The sequence below is a fragment of the Anticarsia gemmatalis genome, chromosome 10 (assembly GCF_050436995.1).
Source record: "Anticarsia gemmatalis isolate Benzon Research Colony breed Stoneville strain chromosome 10, ilAntGemm2 primary, whole genome shotgun sequence".
NCBI classification, from domain to species: domain Eukaryota; kingdom Metazoa; phylum Arthropoda; class Insecta; order Lepidoptera; family Erebidae; genus Anticarsia; species Anticarsia gemmatalis.
In genome coordinates this window covers 11,241,083-11,251,365 of record NC_134754.1, presented here as the reverse complement: position 1 = coordinate 11,251,365, position 10,283 = coordinate 11,241,083, and the positions used below count along the sequence as shown (strand labels likewise).

At 35.2% G+C, this 10,283-nt stretch overlaps 1 protein-coding gene across 1 annotated transcript; it reads left to right on the top strand.

Moving 5' to 3' along the window:
* Positions 1-904: 904 nt before the first annotated feature.
* Positions 905-3,108, top strand: LOC142976147 (uncharacterized). The gene is made up of 2 exons (XM_076119396.1): positions 905-1,024; positions 1,445-3,108. Exons 1-2 carry the CDS (start codon positions 998-1,000, stop codon positions 2,951-2,953), a joined length of 1,536 nt encoding a protein of 511 aa, XP_075975511.1. The 5' UTR covers positions 905-997; the 3' UTR covers positions 2,954-3,108.
* The last annotated feature ends 7,175 nt before the right edge of the window (positions 3,109-10,283 follow it).

Genomic DNA, 10,283 nt, shown 5'->3' with positions numbered 1-10,283 from the left:
AAGGTATACAATACAATACAATACAAAGTACAAGTATGAATAGTTGGTATGCCTCTACATTTGTACGTTAATCAATTATTATTGTTTAATACTAGTATTTTACCTTATATAACCCTGACACTAAATCGACTGTGAATGTTAGAAAATAATTGCTACTTGAATGAATATCGAATTACAAATGCATGAACGTAATCTTTCATTTCAAGCCTACTTGACCTTCAGACAAATGTAAAGCAACAAAAGTATTGTAAAAACATAATTGATCTACTTACATTTTGGAGTCAAACACGATATTCTAATTTCATTACTTTGCTCCAACAACAATTAGTGATCCAAAATGGAAATAAGAACGTTAAGATAACTGTTTGAATTATGACAACTTTAAATTATACAAATTAGATAGACAGTTGTCTAGATACTAGTCAATTACTATGACGATGTCTTTACAGAATTTCAGCTATAACACGACATCAAAATCAATAAAAATGTATGGTAGCTAAATTAACGCTCTGATTTTCATGAAACTATGTTTTTATATGTGAAAGAATGTAGTATGAAGTATTTACGGAGAAGTGTTGAAAGACAATTTTGTTGTTACGTTTCTTGTTTAAACCTAAATCTAGAGTTTTTTATTTTTTTAACACAACATATAGATTTACTTCAAACTCATTCATCAATTCCAAGATATTTTTAGGTCTGAAAATGCGCAGAATGCTGCATTTACTACAGTATTCTGCGCATTACTATAGTATCATACTGCATTTAAAACAATACATTCAATACTTGAATATAAATACAAAATTACACATTACCAAAGTGTCAATGACCTCAATCGAATTTGGGAAATTTGTAAAAATAATTAACATCGTTGTCTCATACATAAGTGTTATACAATTTTATCATTTCAATTACTTGAATAGTTAAGTCGTTGTATATAAATTGAATTGTTAAGGTGTTTTTTCGTCATATTCAGTTTGATTGTCCTCACAGAGCAATCATGGGAGACTTGAAGGTTCTAGTTGGGGTGAGTATAGTGTTAAATTAATAAATATATTTTTAGTTTAAATGTTTATATTTTTAGAAGTGTTTTGAGTTTGTAACGTACAATCAAGTGATTTAATATGTGAAATGTGGATAGACTCTAAGTTCAAAATTAAATAGTGTATGATTTAAGTTTTTAGACTGTATACCATTGTAACTTTTGGTTGACAAAATCTTAGTTTTGTTGTAAATTAATAACTAGTTATGACCAGATCATATTTTAATTGAATTTTTCTGTGCAGTTCATATTTATCTATTTTAATAATTAATTTGTTGAAATATCTACAGTGCTCAACTTTCTGATATAATTTTTTTTCAATTTATATTAACATCCAAGCGAGTCATAAAATACATGTATGATAACAATATTACCATTACATTAAAACGGCAATTATTGTTACAGGTGGCATTATGCCTTATGGCATTTTCGAGCATGATCGAGGCGCAACCCCAGCGGGTCATAGCCTCATCATCTTCTGCAGCGGCATCTTCTGCGTCTGCCGTCTACTACGGCGATGGTGGTGGAAGAAGAAAGAAGAATGACAAACCAGAAGGTGGGAACACACCTGGTGGTCGAAGTGGAGGTGGAAACCAACCAACTGAAAAACCGGGGGGTGGCAGTGGAGGAAGCAGTGATGCTACTGAAAAACCAGGAAGTGGTAGTAGCGGAAGCAGTGACCCTACTGAAAAACCTGGTAGTGGCAATGGAGGAAGTAGTGACTCTACTGAAAAACCAGGTGATGGCAGTGGAGGTGCCAGTAAACCTACAGAAAAGCCAAGTAGTGGAGGTATGAATACTAGCAGTAAACCGACTGAGAAGCCGAGTAGTGGTGGAGAAGCTACTAAGAAGCCTGCAGACGATGAGGGAGAAGAGGGCGGAGACGAAGAAGGCGGAGACGGAGAGGGCGGAGATGAAGAAGGCGGGGACGGAGAGGGCGGAGATGAAGAGGGCGGAGATGAAGAGGGAGGAGACGAAGAGGGAGGGGACGAAGAGGGCGGAGACGAAGAAGAGGGAGATGAAGAAGGCGGAGACGAAGAAGGTGGAGATGACGAGGAAGGAGATGAAGAGGGCGGAGACGAAGATGAAGGAGATGACGAGGAGGGAGATGAAGAGGGCGGAGACGAAGAAGAAGGTGGTGATGAAGAGGAAGAGGAGGGAGACGGCGAAGGTGACGAAGAAGGGGAAGGAGACGAGGAAGATGAAGAGGAGGAAGGAGGTGATGAAGAAGAAGAGGGAGGCGATGAAGAAGAAGGCGGTGAAGAGGGTGAAGGTGATGAAGAAGGAAATTGCAAAGAGGACGAAGAGTGGGCATGTGACGAGGAAGAAGAATGCGAAGAGGGTGAAGATGATGGAGAATGTGAAGAGGATGGTGAGGGTGATGAAGATGGTGAGGACGGAGGGGATGATGAGGATGGAGGAGATGGAAATGACGAAGATGAATGTGAAGCGGGTGAAGAGGACGGAGAGGGAGAAGGTGGTGAAGGATGTGAAGAAGAGGATGGCGAAGATGGAGATGAGGATGAAGGAGATGAAGACGGAGAAGGAGACGAAGATGGAGAAGACGGAGAAACGGAATGTGAAGAACAAGACAAAGATGGCGAATGTAAAGATGACGGAAGTGATGAGGGTGGTAGCGATGAAAGTGGTAGCGATGAGAGTGGTAGCGATGAGAGTGGGAGCGACGAAAGTGGTAGCGACGAAAGTGGTAGTGATGAAAGTGGGAGCGACGAAAATGGTGGTGATGAAAGCGGTGATGACGGTGGTGATGGTGAAGATAAAAACGATGAAAGCGGTCCTTGTGGTAAACAAGATGTAGAAGATGAAGAAGAAGTTGATGGTGATGAAATAAAAGAAGGAGATGATGGAAAGGAGGATGAAGATGATCATATGGGTTGTGGATGTCAAGGTTAAGAATTAAATGAATTAATTACCGAAAAAGCCTGCGTTGGTATTTAATATTGTGCAAAAAAAAAATTAATAATGTGACCAAAAAATTTTAAGAAATTTCAAAAATGTTTTCTATGTTAGTTATTTAAAGTATTTGTCTAATGGGGTAGGTATGTTAAGATAAGTTTGTATTGTATTTGAAATTATTAAATGTTTACCAATATCTGTTTTGTTTCAGTATTATACCTTTAAGTTTAAGTGTTTTCGAGAAATTGTTACAGAAATTACTATCCATGATATTATTCCGGAAAATTTCAAGGAGGCGAGAAGGAAATGTGAATTCAAACTACACATGCAAGATGCAAATGAGAATTTTCTTTATTACAAGATAGATTTATTTTTATTTGAGTATTATCTTCAATTAAAACAAAGTTATAAAAAAAATTAATTCAGTATAGCACATAATTTTATTTTAATATAACAAATAAATAGTACCTTTATACGGAAACATTTTTCCTTAAAATCCGGTTTATAAAAATCCACATCAAAATATAACAGGAATCACATTTCAATTTACATCGCCCCTTCAACCAATTCGGCTAATGAATGAACGTTAACAAATCCAATAATCGCTATTACCATCAATATTTGCAGATGAAATTCATAAGAAATTGAAAATGTAATTTATTTGCGGCGAAACAGATTTCTCGTTGCAATGAATTTCGTGTCGGATATTAAACTGTTTAGAATTGGGACGGTTCATTGAAATTTATAGAAAGAGAGTTCTTTATAGCGTTTTGACAGTTACGTTTCAGTAAGTATGAATTTATACATTTATTCTAGAATATTGTTCGTAGTACTTTAAATTTTAACGGTTCTCTTGTTTACACACCCGTATATTACCCCCACATAGACCCGTATATTTATACATAAACACAATTAAAAGCCCTAAGTTATCTAGTGTTCGTTTGGGTCTTTCCAAAATGGTCTCAAAATCAAAACCCTTTAATTCGTCCTTAAAGTGAGTGATAATATAATTGCTTCTGATATATGGCGTATCGCCGTGACTACACATTGATATTTGCTGTTTTTAGAAGCTAATTAGGTGTCCCAGTGCTGGACGAAGGGATTCTCTAGATTCGTTTTTAAAAATAATATAAATTATACTACATCGAAGTGTCCCACAGCTGGGCATTAGACAAGGACATTCGTTATTATCATTCAAAAATATAGGCATTATAAGTAAGATAGAAAAGTCATGACAACACACATTTCAAAACAAAATTGATTATTATGTAGGTTCATAAGTGGTACGAGTACGTGAAACTAAAACAATCAAAATCCACAATAGCTAAACCAAGTCGTACAATTGTTTGCGTATATTTATTGCATTGTTTACCATAAACAAAAAATGATTAATCGCTCTCACTGACAGCTAAATAAGGGTAAGTGCGAGGAAATTGTCCATTCAGGGTAAACGAGCCTGTTAAACTAAACGAGGTTGGCAACTAGGGATGGGCCGCGATGACTAAAAGTAATATCGACTAAACGATATAATCACAAACTAAACTAAAGACAAAATACAAAATAGACTCTCCTGGACTATACTAGTAATAATGTAACTGCCAAATTATGAAAAAAATCTTTGTTCTTTCTTCATTCACTCATTTCTTGCAATTCATAGGGCTGATGATTTTGTATAAATGGAAAATGAAACTTTGGAAACATATCTTTGGCTTTAAGAAAGTGAAGTGGCCAGGAGTCAGCAACTTGTATTCTCAAACTCCATTGATTTCTTGAGACGAAATCTGAAGGACGTAAGCGCTTTCCACAGATATATTACAGTTATTACAAAGTAACACGAACAAAGAAAAGATTTACAACAATGTGGATATTTACTATGTTTAGTTTAGTTTCATGATTTTCCGATACATTTACTTACTTGAACGTCAAACTTATCCCCCTCGTAAAGATAGCTGCAACTTTAAGAATCTATTCTTCGAGAGCCTTCTAACTTTCAACTACAAAGAAGTGCCACAGCGATTTCTTCTGAAGTCTAGGAAATAGATATACGATTATGGAAATTTGGAATTTGGAAATTTTAAATCTTTAGATTGTTCATTATGCACAGTCTTATTTTCAATAATAATTGTTTTATTAAGGATTATGATTTGTTTTTTATCAATTAAGCTATAAATGAAGTTTCATACATATACAACTCCCGTGTCGTACACAATATTATAACAATGCAGGCGCCTAAAAATTAAAGCGTAACACGCATTATTTTTTATAGACACAAGTAACACTTACTAAATTGAAATTTACCTATTTATTTTCTAATTAAATGCCTACGAAGTTTTTGTACAGTCGTCCCATCACTAATTCCTAACATTGTGAAGCATGCCATGATTTAGATATTCCGTCAGCTATTTCCGGAATTATTTGAGTCCTCACAAGTTTGCTTGTTATTATGAGCCTCTGTTAATATTGCGAATAAGATAAGGATGGGACAAACAAATTCATTTTGATGTCAGCCTTTTAATCGTTAAGACGACCCGGGTTGTAGTCGATTATGATAACAGTTGTTGAGCCACTTCAAAGGTCTTCGGACGGCTTGAATAATTTGATACCAGATTAACAACTTACCTTAAAAGCAAAGAACTACTTTAAGCAAAGAAGAAGGTTAGGAAGTCAAATTGCCTGATAGGCCCCTGCAACTTACAACTGCAACGCACAAGAAAAAATACATATGTGAAGAAATCTTTTATACTTTAATTTCCAGTTGTGTATGCTGATTAGATACGCAAAGCAAACTTGCTCCCATAAGTTGTACAGTGCTCTAGACATATATGTATATAGGGCAGGGCATATCCATTGCAATCAATTGAACCAAAACTCACTACTCGAATAGCACAAAGCTGTTGAGTAATCACAAAATTCAATAATACAACCATATATACTGTTCGACACAAATATCCTTCGAGAATCATATTACAAGTCGCATACAAGCTTATATAGAGTCAGCTTTCAAATCAACAAATAACACCCAATCGAAACCTTCCACCAAATATAAGCAACCGTATCAAAATAGCTTCACAAGATTGGTTGCAAACACACAAAGTCAAATAGAACATACAAAAATTAATTTCACCCCTTCCTACAGAAAATCAACACCCCTTTAGCAAATACCGTTTGATTTCTTCAAAATTCGTACACATTATACACCAAAATTACAGTCGTACCCGTACAGTACCCGTCTGGAGTTTCATCTGCGTTTTAAATGTGAAAACTCGGGCGAGAGAGTGTTTATTTTAGAAAATTGGAAAAGCGGCTTAGTGTATGCTTGTAATAGGAAATTATTTGTGTTGATAAGTCGTGGCTTCGTGTGGACACTACTATTTGTTTAAGTTTATTTATTTTATAAATATTTTTCATTTCATTTTTTGTTACTTCTCTATTAATAATTAATATCTTTAAGCTTTTTTTTAAGTTCAATGGTATATTAATAATTGTTAAGCCAAATAAAACTTGGATTTCAGGCCACACTAATCAATAAATTCGTACTTTGGCTTTGCACTTGTCAACCGTTGAAGTTTCTTCATGTATATGCAAACATTATACAAGATTATTAAACGAAAAACACATATTATGACTTAAAAGCAGCAATGTACTGAATAGTGACCATCAATTTTACGTACACTAGTTGTCAACGTTATATGCTGCGTCCGGGATCTCGTCAGTTATTTTTTTTTTACGATTCACAAAAGTCACCATTAGTAGGGGTTTTGAAATTGATTCGACATAGTAATACCCTCAACAGACTCTCCATCACGCCCGTAGCCATCTTCGCATAATTTCCTCGGATGTTTCTCGAATAAATAACATTAAATCAACTTTCAACATTCGCGATGTAAAAAATTGATTTAAATTGTTGAAGCCTTGAGAGTGGGAATACAGAATATAATTGGTTTTCCGTTGTAAATTTGCGTAGTGGTCAAAGTGATTACCATGCAGGCAGCAAAGGTCCGCGAGGTTTGATTTAACTTGAAACTATATTATTTACATTTCTTTTTTGATCGAGATTTACTTTGTGACCATCTATTTTAAAGATCTTGCAACATACGACTTTTTTTAAATACCAGAGCTTTTCTACCAAGAAAGAGTTTTTACTACCCAAAAAGTATTTGTTACATCATTATTTTTTACAAGATTTTTGAAATGACGTATGCCAAACATTTCTAATTATCCACAATGGTTCTGCTTGGAGCATCGTCACCCAAAATGGAATCTTCAACAGTCCCGTTTCAATCTCCCAGTAGTAATAATATAGGATAGAGTATCACATTGCCCGAAGGTATGCATAAACAATCGCTTATCTCTATATAAACTTTGCGTTGGTTTATAGAATCATAAACTTCCTGAATTTCACCTGAAGAGTTATAACTACATTGGAATCCAGGATGTAGTTGCGATTTACATTTTGGATAGAGTTACAGCGTTAGGTAGAACTTACTTTTATAGAGAGATCACACATGTTTATACTTTTAATTGCTGTCAGATACAATGACATGTCTGTTATATACGACATAATACATTGAAATATTGTTACGCAGAGTGAAGTTATATAGGGAAGGTAACGCGAGATAGATGGCTATATGCGCAGAGAATATTCTTATGTTTCGCGAGTGACACTTGTATAGCTCGGAACAAAGTTAAGAGCATTAATTTAAATAAGGCTTTGTTACTATTATAGAACTTTTTGAAAAACTGTAGTATTTTTAAGATAGCTTTCAATAAAATTGCTTCCGTAACCCAATTAACGTTATTTTTGCACAATTCTAATTTATTTTTAGCGTTGTAATAAATTTGAACGTCCACACAGTAAGGATCAGTTGGGAAATTTATGACACGCCCCATTATTCAAAGCAGACGTGATAAAAAGAGTAAAAAAATCCAACAATAGAATTCTCATCTGTCAAACTGGTTTGTTACAAAAGGATTATTGGCGAGCGTGGGGGAAAAGTTCTTCGCTCGTATTACGTGTGATGGCAATTCGAAACTTCAGTGTTTTATTGGCTATTAAAACGTGGATATGGAGGCATTTATCTGCCAAGTATCGTATAGTGGTAGATTTTTTCATACTTGTTCAATATTGTCAGAACCGAAATTGTTAGAGGTTGTTTACGCAATTAATAAATTATAACAGTGTTATAATTGAAATACAAGGTTTGAAATATCCGACGAAAATTAAAAGTAGATACGGGTTAGCTTCTGATGTGCAATGCTAAAATGGTCAGTTCCTCCAAGGGTTAGGTTATCCCTTCCACTCTAAACTCAAAAGTTTAATTTATACATAAAAAATGCAGTAACGCCAGCCTCTCATCTATATAATTACGTTACATATGCCTTACGTTACAGTGCAATAAATAACTATCGTCTATCGTAACACGTAACACCAATGACCCTCCGTTGGCACTCAGCTTACTGCAAAACTGTCAACTGGCACCGACACAAAATCCTTCCACGAGAATTTCCCGAACTTTCCAATTCTCTGAAAAGTAACGGTGTATTTTTTTATTTCATTTTTTACCTCAACAACATTCCAAACGCCTTGGCTTAAGCGTTCGAAGTTTGAAAGTTGAGTTCGATGAAATCTTGCGGCCATACTTTTTATTTTAGGGTTTGTAAAGGATGTAACTTTTGAAGTTTTGTTGTATCGACTTCGTGATTCTTTTTGGTTCGATGGTGAATTTTTGATTGATCGCTTTATTAAGCTTCAAAATAAGGTACTTTTATTTAAAGTTTAATTGTAAGGTCGATTTTCGATTTAGGTTTTATTTCAGGGTTTAAATTATTGCATTGGTTTTTGGACTTTAACTTTAGAAACCATATCTGAGTTGGATATATTTAGGAAAAGTTATTCAATTTCACCTCTCATACTACTCAAAAACTTAACTTTACTATTTTACTCAAAACTTTATAAGCATAACCTTACAAAAAGTACTCATCAAGTAACTACTTATCACAAGTAGTACTCAAGTATACGGTCATCAAACATAAAATTCTCACTCATTACTCACATAATTAAAACACGCATCCTTATTACAATCAGCTTAAAGTTCAAACGCATAGACCCCCAGCGAACGGACGCGCTCGTTTCCGTTCCAAAAATATACCGACATAACGCCGCTAATGAACTTTCAAGTTTTATTGCATTCTACGGAGGACGCTGATGCGCTGAAGTGCAGCCATTTTATACCAACTTCCGAGCGTTTGTGAACTTAATCAAACGGGAAGGAAGGAAATTATGTATTTTTAGTGATACAGCTAGTAAAGTGTATCGCAATTCTCTACAGTCGGTACCGTCGAGTATCGAGAGATTGACATTTTAAATGTACTCCCAAAATAGTTTTCACGGAGCCCGCTAGAGGCACTGACCAGATTTTGGAGGTTAATTTAGCTAGCAGATTTAGCTAGAGGCTTTGATTCTCAGTCATCAACGTGTCATCGAATTTCGCAGATATTAGAAACTTTGCATTCGTTTTATGCTTCCGGACGAGTTAGTCCATTTTATTTACTTCAAATATTTTTTCTAGTCCTTTCACAAGGAGCTAACTCCTTTACTTTCCGATCGCAATTGAAAATGTTTACTTCCAAACTGATGATTGTGTATACTACTAAATCGTACCCTAGCAAACTGTTTCATCAAATCATTTACTACTTACAACAAAATTGCCAATATCCTTTTATAAAATCAAATATATTTTCATTTATACAAATGAACGGAATCTCGGGGGTTTATCGCAACGTTGCCGCGTTGATGTAGTTTGCGCGGCTCGGGGCGGCTCGGGCGGGGTCTGGCGGAAACGCGGCGCGCGCGCTTCCGCCACTACGCTTCCTATGACGTCACCGTCTGTCTGATTTGCTTAGCTTTTACACCGATGTGTAATAGGGATGGAGAATTTTAAAGGCCTGGAAATGGAATATGAGAACTTAATTACTTCCCTTTATTAAAATAGTCATGTCATTAATAATGTGTATTTAAGTGAGACAATATTATTTCTTGTGACATTTTCAACTCTTTTTGAAGTTCATCATTAATTTTAAAACTACTTCGATCATTGTTGGGAAATCAAGGTCTACCTTCTTTACGGAATACATCTTTACGGAAGGTGACCCGTGCTCAGGAGAACAAGGGCTAAATCATCTTAAATTATTTGTACAACATAGTACGAGAATAAGAAGTTAAAATAAAATGATACAGCACTACACTTCGGTGTAATATCAAGCCCATTCCATATCCCGTCGGTAAGCAAACAGTTTAGCTTGTTGATATCTCAAAATTTAAATCCAA

Coding starts and splice junctions, on each gene's coding strand:
- LOC142976147 (XM_076119396.1), top strand. CDS start 998: ATGGGAGACTTGAAGGTTCTAGTTGGG. Junction 1,025..1,444: donor ACTTGAAGGTTCTAGTTGGG/GTGAGTATAGTG, acceptor TTATTGTTACAG/GTGGCATTATGCCTTATGGC.